Source organism: Odontesthes bonariensis, chromosome 3 (genome assembly GCF_027942865.1).
Source record: "Odontesthes bonariensis isolate fOdoBon6 chromosome 3, fOdoBon6.hap1, whole genome shotgun sequence".
NCBI lineage: Eukaryota > Metazoa > Chordata > Actinopteri > Atheriniformes > Atherinopsidae > Odontesthes > Odontesthes bonariensis.
Window position 1 is genome coordinate 26,926,701 of NC_134508.1, and position 23,875 is coordinate 26,950,575.

General features: G+C 40.7%; 1 protein-coding gene across 2 annotated transcripts; it reads left to right on the top strand.

The window, feature by feature from the left end:
* Positions 1–17,660: 17,660 nt before the first annotated feature.
* errfi1a (ERBB receptor feedback inhibitor 1a) lies at positions 17,661–23,624 on the top strand. 2 transcript variants are annotated; one of them, XM_075461344.1, is made up of 4 exons: positions 17,661–17,852; positions 19,980–20,188; positions 20,362–20,441; positions 20,711–23,624. In XM_075461344.1, exons 2-4 carry the CDS (start codon positions 20,034–20,036, stop codon positions 21,754–21,756), a joined length of 1,281 nt encoding a protein of 426 aa, XP_075317459.1. In that variant the 5' UTR covers positions 17,661–17,852; positions 19,980–20,033; the 3' UTR covers positions 21,757–23,624. The 2 variants fall into 2 exon arrangements, with proteins under 2 accessions (XP_075317459.1, XP_075317460.1); XM_075461345.1 differs by lacking the exon at positions 17,661–17,852 and having other exon boundaries at positions 20,185–20,273.
* The last annotated feature ends 251 nt before the right edge of the window (positions 23,625–23,875 follow it).

The window sequence follows — 23,875 nt, forward strand, 5'->3', positions numbered from 1 at the left end:
ACATGTAATTAATCTTGGGACAGTGACAATATCAGCAGGAATATTCAAATCAAATCAAATCAAATTTATTTGTATAGCACATTTCATGTACAAAACAATTCAAAGTACTTCACATAAAATAAAAGCATTGCAGCAGGGAGTGTAAGAAGCATTAAAATACCTAAAAGAATATAAAGAGAAACAAATAAAATAATTTAAATTAATTTAAAAATAAGCAACAGTCCAGATAAATTAAAAGATATCGTGCAGATTTCATGCATAGATAGACACATGAGAAAATATAGAAAAAACATCTGGAATTGTGTCATGACATTTATCCTAACTGTTATGGGTCTTCTACTAGTGTGTGTCAAACTACACTGTACATTCAAAACCGACTCGGAGGTTGCCCTGGGTTCCTTCGCGACCATGCAGACCATTTTTGTTCGTTGCTCAATAACAATACCCTTAAATCCTCCATATGTACTCAGTCAGTCTGACAGTTGATTGGAGGAACTCAAACTCTTCAGAAATATTTGAATTATTGTAACCTATCTAGATCAGTTAACATCATCCATTTGTTTCCTAAGGTCCACAGAGATCTCGTATTTCTGCACCATGTTACACTTCCAAAAACATGTTGTGAGGATCATATTTCAACAGATCGCTATTCATTCGTACCGCAAAGTCATCCTATTTGCTCAAAACATGTGACTGTATTTCAACAGCAAGGTTCACATACTTCAGCTTCTGCCACTCATACACAAAAGTGATAAAAATGGATAATTTCTTGAGTTTTCTATGACTGCCTTTACAACTTGGGAAAAATCTGATGACGTGTTGGTCATGCTTGGGCAGACATATAGAACACTGAGGGCTTCACTAAGACTTAAGCAACCAGAAATATTCAGTAAGAAAGAGCAAGGCATTTGAACATTAAACAGAAAAGGACGTAATACATATTTTCTAGAGTGTTGGTGTGAACATTGCATCTGTTTTGATGCTATCCCTGCTATTATGAGTTCTTTGGTTTGTTTATGCTTTGAAAGGATTCACAGGTTTATTCACTTCCCATTGAAATCCTCAAGTCTCCAAAATAAATAAATAAATAAATTAATTAATAAATAATGAAGACTACATATTCTCAGGAATTTAAAGTCCTAAAGTAAAGATTAGACAGTCTCGTATACGAGACTGAGGAATCAAAAGATGCCTCTGTGCAATCCAACACTTTGTTAGTGTTGAACTGGAGTAATAAAACCTTAATTGTACCCAGAGAAATTTTATTGCATATAATCCAGTTTGATAAGTGTCATTGTGGTGACTATTCTTCAAGTGCCACCAACAGGTTATTATTCTTAATCTCCGACAAGACACAAATAACCAACTTTGTCTCAGTGTCAAATGTCAGATTTTACATGGAATGCTAATAGGCTAACGTTTGCAGTGTCTGCTTACAAGTAAGGAGTTTACGATGGACGTCCTTACTGGAGTGAAGTCTTCACTTCTGTTGTTCCTTTCACTGGTGAATTGTTTTGAGCTTCTCACAGAGTTGTTATGTACTTACTGCCTATGCCTCTGCTGGTGTCTTCAGGTGTCAAGCACAAACACAAAATCAATTAGATAGACTTAAAATTTGTCTGTGAGCATCTGATCCTGAGGGATCAGTGTCTACCCTCGAGCAAACTACAATTTCTCAGAGCACTTACCTCACAGCCAAGCAGGACTGATGTTGGTATATGTGTGGCAACAGCAACCTATCCTTTTAAAGCTCTGCAATGTACTGTTTGTGTCTTTATATACATCAATACTGTGTATTTTCAAATGCAGTCTGTGCATGTGTATGTGTGTGTGCACGTGCATGTCTCACTAGCACAGAACTGAGTTGCTCCCCTCTGACAGAAGGCAATTTGTGGCATGAAAGACAAACAACCAATGCACACACACTTCAAGCAAACACACACTTCCACACTACTTGAACCCTGGGGCAGAATGCCAAAGAACTGGAGGAATGTGACCCCGTGACCTTGCCTCGCAGACTTCCACAAGGAGACCGGACACAGGGATGGCTTGCATCGGAAGAGGCCAGAATAGCTCCGGTGTCCGGTAACGGTGAGCCAGACTGTGTTTGTAAACCGTTCCCATATGACACACAAACAGCCTGCAGTACGTGCACAGGTGATGGAAACACGTGCATTCAGGTTTGGAAGTTAGGAGGTGCACAGTGATGGCGGGGAGGGGGTTCTCACTTTGAGATCAGTGTGTGTGTTTTCTCCTGTACAACACCGGGTTAACCTTGCAGCAACACATTTTTTTGTGCCGTCATAAATCCTGACTTTCCAGTTTGACGTTTGTTTTTTTTCTTTAAATACACTCACAGAGAGACCAAGTTTGACTCATTCAGTGGAACTTCAGTGTCCAAAATGTGCAACAAACACAAAAGTAAAACATCTTACACATAGGTAAACACAGACTTGTTATGCCCATACACATACAGTGAAGTTACACAGTACAGTTATTACATAAAGTTACTTTTTGTGGACAGTTACTTACATGACCTGGCACACACAGCAATCTCTTTGCCAAGTTGTTGCACAATATGTTGACCTGTTTTTTGTTTTTTTCTTTATTTGTCATTAAGTGCGTGCAGAATCAAAGTCGTGCATCAAAGACGGACAAAGATCAAATGTAACACGATGCAAGAAATAAAACTTTTTGTAAGCTGTAGCTGTTAACTGTGTCTGTTTTTATCAGAGCATCAGAATTATAAACTTCCTCAAAAGCCTTGTAAAGAGGTCACGTCATTAGGCTTAATTTTACTCTTTCACCAATTACACATTCATTACGGTAGTTAAATCTAATCCAGAAAAGATTTGCATCCAATGTGACTTTGTGAAAGACAGAAAACTAGCAGGATAAATGTTCAACGTATGGACAAAGATGTTCAGTGCAGTTTTTTTTTCTCTCAATCTGCTCAGACAGGCCAGGGGTAAACCCCACCCTCTGTGCTTAACAAGAGGACACAGATACATGTGACAGATCAGGTCCAACCAGTCACAGATGACAAACCCTGAGTGTTGCCCCACGATTATCTGACGAATGGCTGAGCCCTCTGCAAGAGTCATTCTCTGAAACACTTTGATTTCTTGATAACACAAGTTAAACGTTCCGAGTCTCAACGTTATTTGATTTCTTGCATCAGTTTGCCATGAGTTTGTTCTTTGCAAAACTCATAAATCACAGTAGAAATGAAGTGTAAATTCATAGTAGGACAGGACAGTAGCAGGTTTACTTTTGTTTTATTCCATTGCCACACTTACTCATAAAATACATGACTACTCTGACTCAGGAGACAGTCAGCATTTAAAGGCTGTCTCCAAATCTGTGTGTTGTTTTGTGCTCTAGCTCTATTTGTCTCGTTGAACTCACAGGTGCAGGTCCTACCTGAGACAGACGGTCTGGTGCCAATGTGTTGTAAAACAATCAGACAGCAGTTATATATCTCTCGACCTATGAAATAGCGAACAGAGTAAGAAAGGAACAGCATCCTGATCCAGGAACAAACAGCAGTCAGCCCCCACCCCTTCTCATCTGGCCAAGGATGATTTGTCTTGGTCTCCCTATATCACTGCCACTTTAGAAACAGACTCCAGGTGCCACATGCAGACTCTCTAGCCTTCCTCCAAACTTGGTAGAATTTCTATTCAACACTGAGAGTGGCCTAAATTTGACCTTGATTATAGGAATAATGTAACTGACAGTAAATCTTTACACAGATGATGGTGTTTATCTAAGGCTACCCAGAGCAAACAAACCCAACACAATTCATTTGCCAGAACACATTTCCACTACTTTAGACTACAATATGTCTGATCCACCTCTGTTCTTATGAGTTTAGATGAGGTAAAGCATATTAAGCTTTGCCTGGCACTGCCCCCGTAACATCTTTTCAGGTCAACTATTGAGATGCCACTATCACCAAGGCAACAAGTAAAACAAACAATGTGTGGGTTTTGTATGTGTATGAAATACAAGACTCAAACCAGTCAGCCACACTAAATGGAGTTAGTGGGAACAGAAAAAAAAAGCCTGTGCCCAGTTCAAGCTGTATTTTCAACCGCGTCCTGCCTTTATGAGACAGTGTGGGTGGTGGGAGTTTAAAAACTGTCGGACTTATTTTGATCCGTGTTTACCACAATGGGACGTTCTGTAAACAAATGGGTTTCCCACAGCATTATTCCAACAAGCCAGTGTGTTTGAATCCATTTTCCAATGAGGAGTTGATTTGACTCTGACATGAGCTGGCACTCAAATGTTTAACTTTTCCCAGGCTTTTAGTAACACCATGGCACGGAACAATGGTGTGCCATAATAGTTTTGGGATGATATTAGTGTAATCTTTTTAACAATCAGGTCAATTTCCACACTAAAATCACATGCCATGACACCAAACTTCTACAGTAGTACAAATATGGTCTGTACTCACAAAACAATGCATTTAGAAGTTTGAAAATAGTCCAGGAGTTTATTATTATCAACACAAGCCTGATAGCTTTTCTGCTGCTAAAGCTGCGTCGACGTCACTTCTGGGAGCTTCAAAGTAAGATGAGGGTTGATCTACTACTGTAGACAACAAAGCAAGGCTGCTCAATTTCTCCATTGATAAAATAATTTCACAACTCTACAACATAAAAATTCATAAAAAAACACAACAAAGTATATGCTATATTCTACATGGTTTTTTATGAATTTTTATGTTGTAGAAATTGAGCAGCCTTGCTTTGGTGTCTACAGTAGTAGATCAACCCTCATCTTACTTTGAAGCTCCCAGCTCCCAGAAGTGACGTTGACGCAGCTTTAGCAGCAGAGAAGCTATCAGGCTTGTGTTGATAATAATAAACTCCTGGACTATGTACAAACTTCCAAATGCATCGTTTTGTGAGTACAGACCATATTTGTACTACTGTAGAAGTTTGGTGTCATGGCATGTGATTTTAGTGTGGTAATTTTGGAGATACTGCCAGGATCCATTAACCCTTGTACGAAGCTATTCGGGATAACTCAGTAACTCAGCTGATGTTCGGCCAAGATCGAAAAAACTGCGGGTGGGCTACTTGGCTGGATATCACGGTTCAAATGACTCCAGGTTGAATCTACTCCGGAGTATCGCTTTAACTAACACAGTAATCATAGTATGGATACACTTCAATGGCGGGTTGTAAGGAAGCGACTCTGAGTGCCATTCAAGATGAAACAAGAGGAGACAAGTAATGAGTGATTATTTGCAGATTGATTTAGCTGATGGTTACATGCTAATGGCTGTATAAGAAATGAGAATTTCCATAAATATAAAATGGCAGCAACTTTAATGCTGATGGGGTTGTAAAAGGTACAAAATGAAGATTACAAAGAAACTTGTGGAGCTTTCATCCTTGCCGAATCCCACTATGGTCAAGTTGGCACTGATATCCTATGTGATAGGCCAGTGATGGCAAATAAGGAAGTGATAGGTGTCTAACCCAGCAATACACTGCATCAGCTACTTGGGTAGGTAGTAGCATGCTTCAGCTGGTGTATTGGTTGGTCATTAGCACAATAAGAATGGTGACTATGGTGCGTTCCATTTAAACTCAGAAGTCTGAATTTCTGAGTTCCCCTTTGAAAAATCATAGAGAATGCTGCAGATTCTGCATTTCCAACTCAGAAAGTAACCTGATCTGCCACAATCTCAGAATTCAACATGGTTACACTGAACGTGAAAAGTTTGGAAAACTGAAGTAATAAAACCGATTACCAGCACATCTGTCTGTTTGGATCTAAATCTGTCACACTAATAGCCCCATCCAAACACACATTGCTTTTCTTAGCTAAAAAAAAGAGCATAATGCATCGCTATTAGCCTGAATTGCTAATAATAGCCAGCCAGGTCAGTGAGCCAATCAACTTGCAAATCTCACTGGTTTTCCCACTTTGCAAGGCAGTAATTCCTCAGAGAGGCATTCACTTATTTGCTGTTGCAGAAGAAACAGTCATGACAACGTGCACGACTGCAACCACATACAATGTGAGTGAGCTCTACAGGATTGTACAGTGGGTCATGATTAAGGTAATCGTGTGTCTGCTGATCCCTCTACAGCCCCTATGGCTCCAGTTGTGTGGGTTTGGGTGCTCCCCTCTGCTTTGAGGCTTCAGCTCAGGGTCAGGCTGAACATCCTGTGGGAGAGCCCGAGTGGAGTGTCCCCATCCCACAGCCATGTGCCAACCAAACCGCATGAGTCAAACTTCTGTGGTAAGTGTGGGTGGCTTCCCTCCTGTGACTACTCCCTGACCCATCTTTCTCAAATTCTCTCACACACGGTTCCTCTCTGGCTCCTTCTTTTTGCGTGAGTCATCCTGAATATTTTGGACGAAGAAAATGTTTAGTCCCAGAAATTTCCTGACGATGGTTTGACTGAAAGTGTAAATATCACAAATACTACTTCAGCTTTGGAACAACTTGACACTACCCCTGTTTGCTGAACTAAAGCCTTGTCACATGAGAGATTTACATTATGTCATATGGAACCAGGCAAACAGAAAAAGCCCGCAGACATCAAGGAGCGATGTTCTTGCATTTGTACAAGTAAGGTGTTCGGTGCGGGCCGAGGATCTGAGAAACAGGCAACAGAGACTTTTAGAACACGTCTCATGTCACGTCTGCTTCTTCTCACACAGAGTGTCAACAACATGCTGACATACTCCTGTGAAGTGCTGCCTGTGCTTTGAGCACTGCTCTTCATCCTGTGACGTTATTTATCCCACTCTTGCGCTTGCATTGACACAGATGCAAGTACATGGGGACATACTCTGCCTGCATGTGAGCACTCATAAACACAAACTCAACATTTTCCAATCTCTTGGATTCTTTATCTACTTCCCATTAGCTCAGTTTCTCACCGCAGGGAAACGCCAGAGGAAGCAGAGCTGTTTTTGTCTCTCTCTGCTGGGTGCTTCCTGTCTTGATAGGAGGCCAAGTAGAGATATCCCTGAAAGGAGCTGTTGGTACAGGGGAGGAAGAGCTGGGTGTTTTGGACCCCTTTCAATTACTCACAATCTTATCTGGTCTGAGTTTGGTATGCATCCACTACAGTAGTTTGTGCTGGGAAGAGTTTAGGAGAATGTACTTCCCCTCTCTAGTGCAAATAGTAAATACTTTACAAAGCTGCACAATGCAGTGCTATAATGGATTGTACTTTTGTGGAAAAACATCCTTACATCCTGAATTCCATTCTTTCTGAGGTTTCTGCACACAGACTACAAGCAGCTATTGACAGTTTGACTCTAAACCTGAAAAGGCTTTGACTGAAAGATTTAATAGAGATTTGTTTGGTCTTTGCAGCATTCCATACAGCTACTTCAGCAACTTAACGAGTATAAACCTAATCAGCAAGTCCTGGTGGGAACACTTTGTGAGCTCAAAGGACTACAGTCATGCTGAATAAGCTCAAAGCACACACTGGCTGTACAGTAGCACATTGTTTTACATGAACACAAAGACTCTGTAATATTCCACAATCTTCTTGTCAGCAGATAAGAATTAATGAATTGGAGTAAATAATGAGCCAAGGAGACTTAACAAGACCACCATTGGTAGTCAGAATAGTTATAGTTGAGCTTATTCCTTGGAAAGGAAGCATGATTGTAATTTGCTGATTAGCTGTTGTTGCCCACAAATGTAGGAAACAGATACTGATTTTTCTTAAGTCAAAGACACACATGCTCAAAGAAATGATCCGCACTTTAGGCTTTGTGCTTGAGTTATTGGAGTTTACTGTGGCAGCATTTTAATTAGGGAGGGGTAATTATCAAAGAGACATGCTTGAGGCCTGTTCTTGGATGTTTTATATATCAGGTCTCCCAGAAGAACACTAACAAGACATTCTCCTGCTTCTTTTTCAGTGGGAGCTTATTGTACATGTAAATATAGTGCTCTTAGTCTGGTCTTGCAATGCTCCTCAGATCCCATCCTGGGTTTCAACCTGAGAGTAACCGAAAAAGGCTGGAAAACAAAAAGAGAAGAAGCGGACAACAGAATAACCACAAGGGACAGTGCGCGTCCCTTGAAAAACGAAAGCATACAGCACAAAGAAATTGTACAGATCTACAAAATTGTCCAATTCTGATTGATGTGGTAGCCTACCAATTTGCCACAGGCAAAACTTGTCACCTGATTTGGTCTCGAACATATGAGGTCCAGCTGAAAAAAGATGACTGTCAAAGTTGTAAGGGGGCATATCACTACCTATTGCAGCAAAGGCAGGCATACTTTGGTCAATAAATTGAGTTCCCTCCTGAGATTCTATACTGGCACAAGGACAGCACTTCACATTGATGGTCTACTTGAGTCAGAACTGTAGCTTGGTAGACCTGTATATGCAAATGTACCCAGTGGACATTTAAAACTTGAGCGGAGGATGATTTTGCTGTGCTTATCAATGAAAATAAAAGTTGTAAGACTTGTGTACATATTCCTTTAAAAATGTTCTCTGAAGAAAGAAACACTTAGGACCCAATTCAGGTCATGAACGGTAACATATAAGACTCTTTAACACAAACGGAGTGTCAAACACTTCAACATGTGCCCCTATTTAAAGCCAGTCCTTCAACAAAGGCGGTCTGAGGTCAAACGGACACATATGTGAGTGTGATATCTCTGACAGAAGTGCAATATGACTCTCTGTTCCTGTGTACTGGATATAACAGTTTTTTTTTGGGGGGGGGGTTGATTTTTACAATTAGGGGCTTCAGAGAAACCTCTAAATAATGGAGTAATTATATCAGCATTCCAGTAAATACAGTTTTATGAATAGATTTGTTGGTAGAGCATGTCAAGTACAAAATTTTTGTTTGGAGAGTGCAAAATTGCAAAATGTATGAGTTAAGTACAAAATAAGCACGCCTGTCTTCCTGTCTGTCTGTTTATTGTTTGACTGTAAACTCAGGTATGTGCAAGCGTCTACATATGTACAACTTTTTGCATGAGTCAGTGTGAGTTTATGTGCACATCTGTGTGTACAGCAAAGTCTGTTTTTTTACTTGACAAGGAAGTAACAAGCACATTGCGGCCCGTGAGCTCGGCGCACACCTCCCACACACCTTCGGGCTCCAGAGGCCCTTGCAGTGTTTGGTCTGGGGCGACTCCTTGGCTGATTTACTTCCTGCCAGGGACCACAGCGCTGCGCGGAGGACAGAGTCTCCAGAGCTTACCGGAAGATGGAAAAAAAACAGGCATTCATCAGTCCAAATCAACTCAAACAGAGACAGTGTTACTTTTTGATAATGCTTTTGTATCTTTTACATATACTGAAAGAAAACTACCAGAAAAAATCTTGCTGTTCTTTGGCAGACATACCCCCCCAAAAAAAAAGAAAAAAAAAGAAAATGAAATGAAAAAAACCCCTTTGGTTTCACTTTTAACATAATGTAAAAATAGTGTATGGCAGAGATAACCTATTATTTTTCTGCAGAGTTAAGAATATTCTGCTGCCTCCCAGTTAATTACAGCCTTTATACCAACTAGACATTAAATGTTCTTTCCACACAGAGATAAATACAGTCTATAACGTAGGAAGGTGGCTCCAATGAACCCTCCCTTTTTACTTCTCTGTCTTGGATAATGGAGTAAAAATGAGCCCTTTCATATCTTTTACTGCGCATGAAATGTTTGGAATAGAATAAATGAAAAGCTAAAAAAGCAGATTAGAGGAGTGACCATTGGTAGAAGGTCTCAGCTTTAATGTCTGTTGGCATACAATCTTCATACAATCTTCAACAGATTCTAAATAAGAAACTACTCACAAAAGATTTAAAGCTAAAATACATGTCATTCTCAAATGGTTTGTATATGATCTGTTAAAAACATGTTAAGGTTAGAAATGACGGATGGAAATTTAATGAAGAATATAAACAAAAAGCTCAAATGATGTAAATTAGCATTCACAATCAATTCTGAAACCAATTTTATACCTATGAAAGATTTGGATGAATATATTATTCAGTGCATCACAAATCTTTTATTACAGACCTAATGTGTTCATACACAAATTCCATAAATGTTTTTGATTTGATTTATCATCTGTCGATGATTTGTATTTCCAAAAAAAGTGGGGACACGGTATTAAATGCTGATAAAATCAAGATGAGGAGACTTTCAAATCATTTAGACCAGAGGTCTTCAACAGGGGGTCCGCGGAGGTACAGCAGGGGGGTCGCGAAATCTTTGGTTGTTTAGACAATTTTTAATATTTCTTTTTTCTTTTTTTTTTTCAAACAGTTTTTTCTCACAAACTGTGTGTAAACGTGTGCCATCCACAGATGGTTTGAGGATTCATTGTCCCATCTACATGCATGTTTAAAGTTAAAATCTGTGGATTATTTGAATAGCTCAGTGTTGTATGCAAGATGTTTGTTTATAAATAGCAGTGGCACAGCTACCCTGTACCTTGCACATGTTTAAAATAAAAACATGAATATATTAACCTGTGTATTATTTGAATAGCTTAGTATTGAATGTACAATAACAGAGTAGCTATATTTATACACGGCACTAGGCCCCGTTAAATATAAAACACAATTGTATGCCATATAAATAGTAGGGGTGTCCCTGCTCCAACTCTCCATCAGTTTGGGGGTCCCTGGCCTGAAAAACGTTGAAGACCCCTGATTTAGATACATCTTTAGATGACACTATTACAAAGAAAACCTATCAAATTATTTAAACAGAGACATTTTAATGTTGAAATTGAATCAGGAACACATTTTAAATTTGAGGCCAGCAACACATTTCAAAAAGTTTGAATAGAAGCAGCAAAATTATTAAAGAATCAAATATATGGGTATACAAATAGGATCTTCTAAAAGGAAAAAAGAAGAGGGGGGGGGTCACCAATCTGGAAAAACTACATGGACTCAAAAACACTCCTGACAAACGCTGTCAGTGAACGCGTTCATCACTGTGTAATCAAATGCAAGCTAAAAACCTCATGCAAAGTGAAAAAAAATACTCATAATGTGAACATAATCGAGAAAGACAGTCATCTACCTAGCTCATGTAAGGTGTATTAAAGAAATGCATATGGTATGAGTACCATATGTGAAGGCAACATTAATGCTGAGTGATTTTTACAAGTTTTAAGACAACATACTGTATGCTGCGATGAAGGAGACATCTTTTACACTTATTTCTGCAAGACCAGACTAAACCACACAAAACACACATATTCCAAAGGCATGGTTAACTTATAAACACATTTTTTTCAGATTGAACACAAATAAAAAGGATGACATGTTCAGGTTATAGTGCTCAGATAGTTTGCCAGCTGGTGCATTTACTCAATTTAATTTTTTTTTGTGTTATTGAAACAGGGCGGTGATAATATGTTATAAAAAACTACATGTTCTTATACTACACATTACCTGTTTTTAAATAAACAAATGAATGAAGCTGCAACTGTTCCCAGTTTTCCACTGTAATGCCATGGTGTGACTTTGCATTAACTCTTAAGAAAAAGAACAAATGTCGTTGTGCTAAACAGTAGACAGCAGTTTAGTTATTCATCTTGTGTGGTTTTCACCATGTAGCCTCAAGGACATTATTGCAACTTTACAACTGGATGGAACTGTGCATTTCCACCCACACAGGGCTCTCTCCCTGGAGCACCACATTTTACCCCTAACATATGCGCCTGCACAGCCAACCTGTTTACAGGGGATGGAAAATGGGAGCTGGAGCCCATCTTTATTCTCTCAAACCTGCTCATTAGGAGCCTTTGCGTGAGCGGTGATCCAGAGCATTGCTGTTGTGAGGAATTAATGTGGCTGCTGCCCCCAGCCAGGTCAGGTAGTCTGACTGATTTCATCAGGCACTGTAAATCCATGTGTGTATGGAACAAAAGACACTCTGACAAAGCACATACACTGCCCTGGGTGACTCAGTCTCTGTCATCAGGCTCAGCTATACACACTCATGGAAACACAAATGGGAATACAAGACTTGTTCAGCTTTCTGAGTATAGCTCATCTGTGGACTGCATCCTTCCTCAAACACATGTGTTTTCTGTTCTCTAAGTGTACCTGGAGAGTAATGCTTTCTCAACCCTGTGGCTATTGATTTATATCTCCTCCATTAGAAGTGCCCCCCTTTGATGGCAAGCCTACTCTTTGGTGTACAACATCTGAAAACTTTATCAGAATATCTGGGGGCCTTAGGTCGCACTGTGTGCTGTATATCAATATGTCCCAAGGGTGAGCCTGAACCAGGAGATCGGGAAGAGAGAAAACTCCCCCAGTGATCAGATGTTACCTAAGATTAATAGATTGCTACATTCAGTGAAGCCTAACCCTTCTCTTCTAAAGGCTAACATCAGGAGGACCGGAAACCTGGGATACTAGTCGGTCTAATGCCAAAAACTCCTGTTTTGTGTTTGAAAGACAATACAGACATTACATTGTTGGAAACGTGTAATGTATCCTTTCAAGAGACCATGTGGGATTCAATAGTTCAGCCACAGAAGAAAATAAAAATGTAGGCTGATAAAATGTCTTAAGTTCAGTGCAGTGCATTAGTTGCGAGTCTGGGAGTGAGGCATAGTGGGAGCGAGTTTCCATCTTTGTCTGTCCATCCTGCTGCAGAGCTGGTTAAAGATCAGCAGCTGGAGAGAGAATCAAACCAGCATGACGTCCTCCGTCACCCCACAGCTGTCGTTTTCACAGCTTTCCCCCAAACATCAGGCACAAATCCTAGTGTTTGTGTGGATGTCTGTGTATGGGATTTTATGTGACTGTGGAAGTCATCACAAAAGTATGTCCCCTTCATTCTCACAGAAGAATTTGCCACACTAATAATTACTAACATGACTTTGATCATAAGATGATCAGTCATAAGATGAGTTTGCCAATAACTCCCCCAGTCTATGTTTGAAGTGATTCTCAGGTCCTGGAGTCTAAACACACCCTGTCATCGTAAAGGAGGCGGACGGACTTGCTCCACCCATTACTAACAAACAGGCTGGGGCTGCACTTGAACTACTCAACACAACAATGTTGAGGAGTGATGCAATACTGACCTGGTATTGCTGCTTTTGATTACTTTTCAGTCCAAAACAGAACATACCTATGTGAGCCAATCTACCCTGAAATCCTTGTATTTCCCAGAAGTCTTTGTACCACCTCAGGAAGTGATTAATATCTGAGGCATCTGGAGGACTCTCAGGACTTTGGTATGGTTAATAAGTAGAAGTGCTTTAATTTGGTCCTATTTCCACTGAAATGAGAAATGACGTGTCGTTGTTTGGGGATTTGTGTCTGCCAGAAAACAAAATTTATCCAGCACTAATGCAGAATAATATGTGTCAGTCAGTCTAAACTTTAACTGTGGTCCTGGGAGCTGCAGCAGCTGGATGTGTGGTGTAAGTCGGGCTAAAATGAATAGTCTATTCTGTCTGTGAAAGACTGCTTTATTGCTGTGTAGAATAACACTATCTACACAGTTGTGAATTTTGGATTAAACACCTTTCCCCAAAGGAGTCACAAACAAATAAGAACATCCCCTGACCTTGGGTTTGTTTTGTGTGCTTTCAGTCGTCCTCTCAATAATTTAAAACATGTTCATGAATAAAAGAAATGTGAAAATACACAAATTGAGGAGTCATTTCGAATCAGTTATCCCTATTTAGAAAATATTTTTTTCTCATTTACCCCAAGTGTTACCAGCTACTAGTGCAAACAAAGAAGGGATAAAATTGTAGCATACGTTAATAAGCACTGGTATGCTATAAGATATAAGAGTGCTTACATGCTGTCTGTGAATATGGGGGATTTCGAATGAAACTGATAAATTATTTCTTGGGACATGCAGCAGTTTATATAAAGTTAGAGCCAGTCGCTGGTTAGCTACCCAATTAACTTAAAGATTGAAAACAGGGAAAAACAGCCCAGAAACCTTATGGTGGCAGTAAGACTGCAGACCACTACTTTTGGTCATTAAACTGGCCTGGTAGCTAATCTTAGCTTCAACTTTACTCTGATCTAGTTTGTTACAAAAGAAGCAAATAAAGCATTTTTCCCACAACGTTGAGGTATTCTAAAAACAAGTAGCAACATCTGTGCACTGTTCACTCTCAAACAGCCTGGTCAAAATTCACAGAACGAGGGTAACGTTTTTTTTCATTGCCTGTTATTCTGTATAGGGAAGCCGCCAGGCAACATAATGCAAACCTGTAACATGTATTTATTTTGATTTTGGCTTGACCGTGTATGTTTTATGTCTAACCCCAACCAACTGCAACTAACAGAAAAGTTATTTTTTTCAACACTGGAACTCAAAGTTCTCTCGCATGATAGTCTGCAGTGTAACACCATCTATCCCCTCCTACTTCCTTATAAGCATTTTTGAACATGCATTAGTTGCGCAATATCACATTCGTGACAGCATCCCTTCATGCAAAAATAAGCATGTTACAGCTTGCAGAGGAAATCGTAAACAGTAATGTTTTTCGAGACGTGAAAATGTAGGAGTTTTATGCTTGAAAGTTTCCCATAATACAATATACAAACATATTAGGATTTTGAAGGCAGATGACTAGAAGGTGTAGTGATTGTATGTGATTTTTTTTAAAGTCTATGTTGTGAAACTGACATGCTTCGTGCTGTGGACCAATATAGCTAGTACACATCCTGCTATGAGACTCAGTTGGATATTGATATAGCCCCATACAGAATATGTGATATGAACAACCATGTGACACTGTGGCTCCGATTACAAACGACAACAGGAAAATGCCTGTGTTGCTGGGTTATGAACAGTTAAAACTGATCATGTAGGGAGGTTGGGGGTTAGGTATGCGACCCCTTCAACCTTGACATTGGTGTTTTTCATTATTTTGTGTGTCTTTATTTTTACTTCTGGTCTTTATCTTGACCTCTTTTGTTACTTCTACTTCATTAGTCATTAAAAGTGCCTGGTTGAGGTTAGGAAAACACCATGGCTGGGGGTTGAAATACACAATAAGATGCATTCTTTTGGAAAAAAGCTTTGCTGACATTTCTCACATTGTCATGTGGACATTTTCTGCGACTGTTATGCACCTTACAATTCCAAAAGTGATGCTTTGTTGGTATCCTCCATGCTCAAAACCAACAGACGAGGTTCTTGGCCAAGCGTCAGTATGTGATAAGTTGAGGGTGAGAACGGGTTGGTTAAAACAAGACAGAAGACAAACTATGTTTAATGCTTTGAATTCAGTAATTATTGGGATTAAAATTGACCAAAAATGACCTTTTGTTATCAGTTGTTTGTATACCACCTGTTCAGTGGAATCTTCGACAGGCTTATGTGGTTGACGTCACGTCACTACACTACCAAACATTTTGCTGCTGTGTTTATATCAGTGTGAACTTTGGATCCAGGCTGAATACGCACGTAATCTAATTACTCCAGCAGGCAACAGTAATCAATGCTCTGACCTCCACAGTGAATAAATCATTTACAATAATTGTACAGTTTTTTTGGCCTTGTCTAGAGCTAAATTCAGTAATCAGCTGAGAGACTGAGGCACGACTTCATATGTGTAGCATTATGCTGGAATGTGAGCCACAACGTGGAGTTCTTTGTATTCTCGCAGCATAAGGAAAGAAGAAGAGAAGAAAAGAAAAGTAGCCAAAGGTGTTACTTTTTGAGGGGGAGAGTGCTAGATGTGACAGACAAAGTCCAACGTGAGTCACGAGGCAAAACCAAAGAAAAGCCAGAGTAATTTTTCCTTGTGAAGGATATCCTCTGACACAAGATCTTTCATGTGCCATCTCAACCTCTCATCAGGACTGCCTCTGGCTGTGCCAGCTTATCTTACTCCCTGACTTAGTTTTTTTCCTCTCCATGACTAACTTTATAAGGCACTTCCTGTCAGCGATGACATCACAAAGTGTTTTACAGGAAGGGAGGGGGACTGTGGAGGGTGGAGAAATAATTGAAAGCCTATTTATCTCTTTATCTCTTTGGTGGCGCTTTTAGTTATGGATTTAGTGTTGTTAATCAAGATTGCAACTCTTGCTGAACTTGGTTTGATTAACTTTCAGCTTTTAATTTTTTGTCTTTATTCTTACAGGTATTTCCTGCGCTGTCTATCAAACTACAGCTTGTAACTTGGAAGTCATTCCTAATCTTGCTCATGCCATTCCTCCCTAAATGAACTGTAGATTTCACCTTGCAAAAACTTTTCTTTCCCTGTTGATTGCAACTGGTCCAGAGGAATCTCAAAAATGTGCTTGAAATTATAAAGGGGGATTAGAGAGTGTCTGGTTTGGAGGGGGGGTGCCCTTTGGGTAAGCTGTGAAGGGTTCCCAAACTCCAGCACAAGAACAGTCTGTTCTCTCTCTCTCTGCAGACACACACACACACACACACACACACACACACACACACACACACACACACACACACACACACACACACACCTGTGCTTTCTGCCACTATTGATTCAACTCAAGAGTTGTTGGTAGCTATTGTATCACAGTGTTTGGTTAGTGTGCTTGTCCGTGTTAGGCTTGTTTAGCCCCGTTAGGTTAAGTTACCGAGTTAATGCAACACCACTTAAAGCATGAGGGGCTGTGCATTCCGTATTGCTCACATATCAACATAAAGAGGAAATGTACTAATCGTGCTGGCTTCATCTATTTTGTGTTAAGTGAACATCACGTCAGGTAAACACAGAACAGGTCTGGCTGTCCGGGATGATCTGATAAATGAGCAGCTTGGCTTGATTCAGCTGCCAGCAAAGTACTGTGCAGATAAGAATGCTTCTCTTTGCCTGCTGCCTGCGTTATCTACCCTGGAGCCATCCCCATTACTGCCTCTGTCTCCCTTCAGATCTGTGCTCTTGGCCACAGCCTGTTGCTTATGAAGCCATATTGAAGAAAAATTTTAATAAAATGGGGGTCGTGCTGCGGAAAGTTTAAAGAGGCCAAACTTGATGATCCACTTAGATTTTTGGCTGTAAACATAACTTTTAATTCTGAAAGATATGTGAGCATGTAGCAACACTTATATTTGTTACCATGCCTAACTGTTTTTGTTTTTTCTCTAAGATACCCCCCCACCATCTGTTCGCTGCATGTATGGATCTGTTCACACCTGCCCTCTCCTCTGAAGTTAAAGGCAGATAAAAGAAGTCCTACAGACTCTGATCTACGGAAGAGTATTAGGGCCAGGCACAAGAAAAAATAATAATATTTTGCCTGTCGAGATTAAAGTCGACATGTCAAGAATAAAGTCGACATGTTGAGAATAAAGTCGGAATGTCGAGAATAAAGTCGAATTTTCGAGAAAAAAGTCAACTCCTCTGGTCCATCATCTAATTACTTTATTTTCGACATTTCGACTTTATCTCGACATGTCGACTTTATTCTCGACAGGCAAAATATAAATAATTTTTCTTATGCCTGGCCCTAATACTCTCCCGTACTGATCACATCAAGTTCACTCATGTTTAAATTCGCCATACAATCTATACTCGCTCAGCTTGTAGTGCTGTATGTTCGCTGCAGCCAGAGAGACTGGTGGAAAAGCAGACTGCACCTTTAAGGGCAAGTGTGCAAGGCGGAGTCAGTGAGTCTCCATGGTGGTGGAGCTTATAAAACATTTCTCACTACAACACTGGACCGATCTTGAAGTGTCACAGTGTAGTCACGGCGCCGCCAACTCGCAGGCGCCCTGTTCCCGAGGCAATAGAAATCTGAAGATAACAAACGCAAATCAGTGTCAAGAAGAAAGCGAGAAGCTTAGGTTCATCTAAGAGGACTTTTGGGGTCAGTCAGCGGAGAAGAACTGCCCAGTTATTTAGGTGAGTTCAGAATTTGATATAAAATGTCTGTTTAGGGCTACAAGAAAGAGCGTCTTGTGTATTTCTTGTTTAGTGTGTGTGCCAGCACAAGTTCAGTTCACAGTGAGATTATTTCTGTTTTGATCTTATATCTTGGCTTTTGAGTCAGCAACAATAGAGGAAATTATATTTTAGCTCAAACTATAAAGATGTGAGAACACATGTTTGTCTGCTTTCTATTTTTTCCCATCCCTTATGTAGTCTAACTTTTTGTTCATTGCACGCGTAAAACTTGGCTTATTTTATAGGTGTGCAAAATCGTTTGCATCTTTTTTCACCTATACTAAAAAAGCAAATATAAGTTAATTGACTCTCATCATTATACGTGGCCTTGCTAAATAGCTGACTTGTGTGTTGTGGCGTGAGTCACCTGCCTGCTAGAGGGCTTTTAACCATTATTATCTCAGTCCGGTAAAGTGAGGGGGTGTGCACGCTGTTTGCTTGCCGCACAGGTAGAGCGGGTATGGTTGCTCGGAAACCGCTGCAGGGGTGTCATGAGAGGGGTGTGAACTTCTTCTGTCAAGGTCTGAGTGTGACTACTACAAGCTTGAATCAAAAGGAAACTGCCCGATGATGTCACTACCAACCTCAGCAGGCCTTCTTCCTTCCAGCACCCATGGCCCCATGAGCCTGACCACCCATGCACAGATATGACCAGAAAAAGATTCACATTCTCTGGTCAAAGGGTCAGAATTAATTGACTTGAAGAATTCCTCCTCAGGAGGGCTTATGCTCTGCATGGCTACATTATTTGTTTAATCCTGTTGCCTGTAAATGCCCCTGTGGTTAACTGCCAGAATGAACTGTCTTTGCACCTGTTGCAAGAGGAAGCGCAAACCCCTTGGGGTTCATTATCGAGGATCATGTTGCTTCCCGTCCCCGCCGAACCGAATCGACAGCCCTAGACTGGGGGATTGCATGCCTTGTTGGGCAGTTTGGCTCATGCTGATGGCCCCGGGCTTCCTGTTGTTTTAGAGCTTTGTTTCTCACCAGCTGTCAGGTCAGCACGTAAATATGGCTCAAACGAGACCAGGAGCAAAGGGGGCTGTGTTCTTCTCACTCCTACATTATAAGGAGCGTCTTTCTGGGAGTGCATTCACCCCTTCTCCAGAAGAGGTGACCATTAGAGTGAAATTTAGGGACTGATTGTGTTAAAGACAACTGCTCATTCAGTTATTTCAGACATACTGCCTCTCAGTTTACTCTCAGTAACCGCGTTGACATACAACAATGAACCATAAACGATAAAGGCTCCTCTTTGTTGAACAATATTTTATGGCTTTCTAAGCTTATAAAAAAAAAAGATCAAATTTGCTTCGAGTGTACAAATGACCCCAGAAATAGGAATATGCTGCCAAGTTTCCACCCACCTGAATATTGTATTCATTGTTTATTCAGCCCTGACACATACTTGACATGACACGAACATTCAGGTCACTTGCCATGAGGAGTTCTTGCAACATCAGGTATATCTGTGGTAACAAGAGGAGCCCCTTCGTTTCCTGTTCAAGTCAAGCAGGATTGCTGCTCTGGAGTGTGGCACGGTCAAGTTTTAAAATAAACTAAACATATTATGAGGCACAGTCTGTAGAAGAAAGATTTGAAGGATGGATGTTGTACATAGGCTTACAGGCTTGAGTTATTGGTGAAATATAAAGATCAGACAAAGTGTAGAAAGACCACAATTTTCTTTATACATCTATATGTTTTAAATGTAATAACACATTTGTAAAAATTAAAGCACTTATTGTTCACACTATCTTAACTTATCTTTTTGATTAAGTGATTCTTGATACATTCTATTACTTTTCATGTATCCCAGGCAATGTGCTTCACAAAAGTAAACATGATCAGAAAACAATGTATACAATCAATACTGGACCTGTTATTCAGTAAAGAAGAGGATATTTGTTACTTCCCTCCTGATCTAATGTGAGGATTTTCTTTTTGGGCTTCAGTAATGGATGTTGGCTTTGCTTGCTGAAAGTATTTTTCTGTGTGCTGCCCTATGTCCTGTTCCGTTTCACCTGCTTTTGCTTTCAGCCTTCTTTCACCATCATTCATGGCTGTGCTTTGGCTGTGTTACAGGTACACCAGAAGCAGGGACAGCCAGCCGGGCGATCTGAGTGTTTCCTGGCTTTGATGCGACCCGACTGTGCCTGGAGCATGTCCACAGTGGGCTTGACTGCCCAGGAGATCTCTTTTCCCATAGAAAACCCCTTCCTCCGGGGCAGCTACTGTCACAGCATGGCTGGATCCAAACCGTCCTGGAGCTATCGCCATGAGCCCATGGACAAGTGAGTGTTCAGAAGCCATAGGGGAGGATTTTAGAGAGCGATGATTTTTCAAACCTGCATGACATGTTGAAGTTATATGGTTCAGGTCAGTCTCAAATTTCTTGTAAATAATGAAATGTTGTGTGGCTACTTTGAAGCTCTCCTAATCAAAAATATATTTTTCTTATTGACAGCTTCTACTTCAGTATGGATACCGCACACACAGATCACAGCTATCGATCGCAGCAAAAGGGGGCACCTCCGAGTTATGAAAGTAAGTGCATGTTCTTTCCTGTGTACCACATGTTTTCTTCTAAAACAAATGCCAAACTGCATTTGTTGCATCTCTGAACCATCTGCAGGTATACAAATGGGACATAGTAAGTGTTGTAATCTCAGTGGAAATTGATCAATTAAAATATTCTCAGTCTTTTTTAAAGGATGCAGTGAAGTTGAACTAATGAATTGTGATCACTGGTAACTGACTTTATTCATCTTGTCCCGTGACACTGAGTGATGGTTGTCTTTTTATGTTTCTGACAGAACATAAACACAGTCCCAGCTCACAGAGATTACCTCCCAAGAAATCCCGGCCCTCCCACCTCTCCCTGTCCTTCAGTGCTGAACCATCCACCCCGAGTCCCGCTGATGACGACCAGGTGGTCCCTTCATTCCAGAGGCTCTCATTCTATGAGTGCAGCAGCCCGCCACAGACGCCAGACAGATGTTCCAAGCCTCTGCCACCCATCCCCCCACAAACAGACATTTCCTCTGAGCAGGCTATAGACAATGAGGTAGAATTTTTCACAAGTACGGACGATAACATCTGCCTGGTGTCCAGTGTTGACCAGTGTTCCAAATCGTCTCCTTTTCGATATGGACTCCCCAGCCGAAGGAGCTTCAGGGAGTGCGGGCAGATTAACTATGCTTACTACGATGGTCCTTTAGGACCACAAAGCTCAGGGCAGCCACAGCAGCACTATCAGGCACATCCTCCACAAGAAGTGCGAGAACACTATGAACAGAAAGGACAGGAACCACCCGTGCCAGTGGTTTGTCAGAGACCACAGGACAAGGCTCAGAGAAAGCTGCGGCGTTCTCACTCTGGCCCAGCTGGCTCTTTACACAAGCCCTCTCTGCTGCGCCTCGCAGGCCACAGACGTAACACCAACAATACAGATAAACCAGAGGTGCCACCACCTATCCCTCCACGTACAGTCAAGACAGGGGACTGCCGCCGCTGGTCAGCAGAGGTCTCATCCGGGGCTTACAGTGATGACGACAAACCACCCAAGTTGCCGCCAAGGGACCCTTTGTCCAGAGGCAGCTCCCGCACTCCCAGTCCCAAGAGCGTCCCCGCTTACATTAACGGGGTGATGCCGCCTACCCAAAGCTTTGCACCTGATCCGAAGTATGTAAGCGGTCGGAGTTTTCACAGACAGAACAGTGAGGGGTCTCCCTGCATCCTTCCTGTAATGGAGAATGGCAAGAAGGCGAGCACCACACATTACTACCTTCTGCCTCAGCGTTCCTCTTTTGCAGACTCACCTTGTGACTTCCACACCAGGAGGAAAGTGGATTTAGTTTGAAAGGTTTCAGTTGAAGTCATAGAGGACTCAACTGTATATGAGCAAAAAAAAAACACTTGAGAAAATGATGAAACTGGACGCTAACAACCCCCAAACTGCTGCTTTTACTATGTTTTTTGTACCACTACATATTCTAAACACAGAGGGTATGTGTGCACTGTATACAGTTACTGGGAATGTTGGAGTAGCTGTCCCAATTAAGATACTTTAAGTGAAAACAGTATCCGGCGAAAGATTGTGGGCAAAATTCAACATTGTAGAGCTTATTTTTGATATAATTCTATTTCATGACATTCATTGTTGTATTTTTTGTGCTGATAATGCGATACAATCAGGGTGAAAGCAGGCCTTGAACCTAATGTGTTCAGTGTTTTGTGTTTGGAATGGTGAGGATGTTTCGTGTAATGCACCGGGGCTTTGTTTGATGCTACTTTTGTATCTCACAAGGGACAAAAGGTCAGTAATGTAACCATGTATCACTTAATATATGAAGTCTAAATCCAAGCCCAGTGAAATTTTAACTAAATGAAGGATGCTACCACACACATCTCCAGTTTGTTTGCTAATATAAATCAACAACAACATGATTTCTCTTCTTCGATGTAGTTTCAGTCCTTACTCAAGCTGACTGTGTTGGTATAATTTTGTGTTTTTCAGAAAAGGCACATTGTTTCTGGTAGCAATGCATGTTTTCATTGGAATGCCAAGTGCAGTTTGTGGTGTAGTTGTCTGTTGATGAGCATATTTGTGTCTATGTATGTGTGGGAATGTGACTGTGCATATGTGTATGTGGAGAGCTGTTGGCAAAGGATGACTTTCTGCAGCCAGACAATTGTCAACCATACTTGTTACTATGTGCTGCTTGTTTGCGGTGCACTCATTCGATTGCTTTCTTTCAGTGTCCAGGTCTGTTTTGTTGCACAGAAATCGGTCTGTTGGATGTAAGTGAATATATGCTACTCTCGCTGAAATTCCCTTAAGCAGTTGAAGGAGTTTTACTTTTGGTCAAGCTGTGAGTAATTGCTTGAAACGAATTAGCCTCCAGTCCTACCTCACGTTGATATTAACCCTATATTTCACATTGTCACTGTTTGAATTGTGCCCAATGTTAAAATCTGGACTTCTAATCTACTAAAGACGAGGTAACAGCTTCATATGTGACCTGACACCATGCTTTTAAAAAAAAAATTCTGTTACACTTTAGTTAAAAGTCACTTCGAACCGGATATCCATAAATAGAGATTTTAGATCATGCAGATCTTAGATCAGAGATGTTAGCCTAACCTGTTTATACAGACACATTACAAAGACATTGCAGGGTTTACCTGCCTGACACAGACTTTCCTGTTCTGCACATGCATTCCTGCCTTACGTGATTGCAGTGGGTGTGGTCTGAAAGACTTTGGCTGCTGGCAGCCAAGAAAATGTATGAATTTTATTGTTGTAGATTATTCACGAAGCATCAGGATGTCATAGAAAATGTAGCACATATGTTGAAGTAACCCCTTGGTATCAAACACGGTGTTCAGTTTGGGAATATATCTGCTAAGGTCAATCGGTCATTGAAGTATACTTTTCCTCTCTCTCCTGCTCACAAGCTTTGCCAACACTATGTTGCTTTTGACTTAAATGTTTGAAATGTTTACATTATACACTATTTAATCTTAAGGTATTCATATGTCTTATCAGAAATAATAAAACTGAATGAAGACTAGTTTATCAAGAAAATAACTTCTCTGCTGTGGTGAAGACATGCACTGGGAGTTCAGTATGCTGTGTACAGTATTTAACAATTCCATTTGTTATCATGAATAGTTGATGAGTATATAGTCTTTAAAAAGAAAGCCAAATAAAAGACTTATTTATAAGCTTGTTTCATTCTGTTTCTTAAATCTGTCTAAAGTGAACTCTCTACTCAGCTGTTTGGCCTGTTTTATCACCCACACGCCCTCATGCTGTGCCTCATTGTGACTGGCCTCTATCCAAAGAAAGAGGAAAGACAGGTGTACAGTCTTCCTCTTCCTGGTTATAACGCGATTTTCTCTTGCGTGACTGCTTCGATGTTCCCTGACAGCCAACTTTGCACCCACAGGTTTTAACGCTCTTATAACAATGTTGC

Coding starts and splice junctions, on each gene's coding strand:
- errfi1a (XM_075461344.1), top strand. CDS start 20,034: ATGCGACCCGACTGTGCCTGGAGCATGTCCACAGTGGGCTTGACTGCC. Junction 20,189..20,361: donor CGCCATGAGCCCATGGACAA/GTGAGTGTTCAG, acceptor TCTTATTGACAG/CTTCTACTTCAGTATGGATA. Junction 20,442..20,710: donor GGCACCTCCGAGTTATGAAA/GTAAGTGCATGT, acceptor TGTTTCTGACAG/AACATAAACACAGTCCCAGC.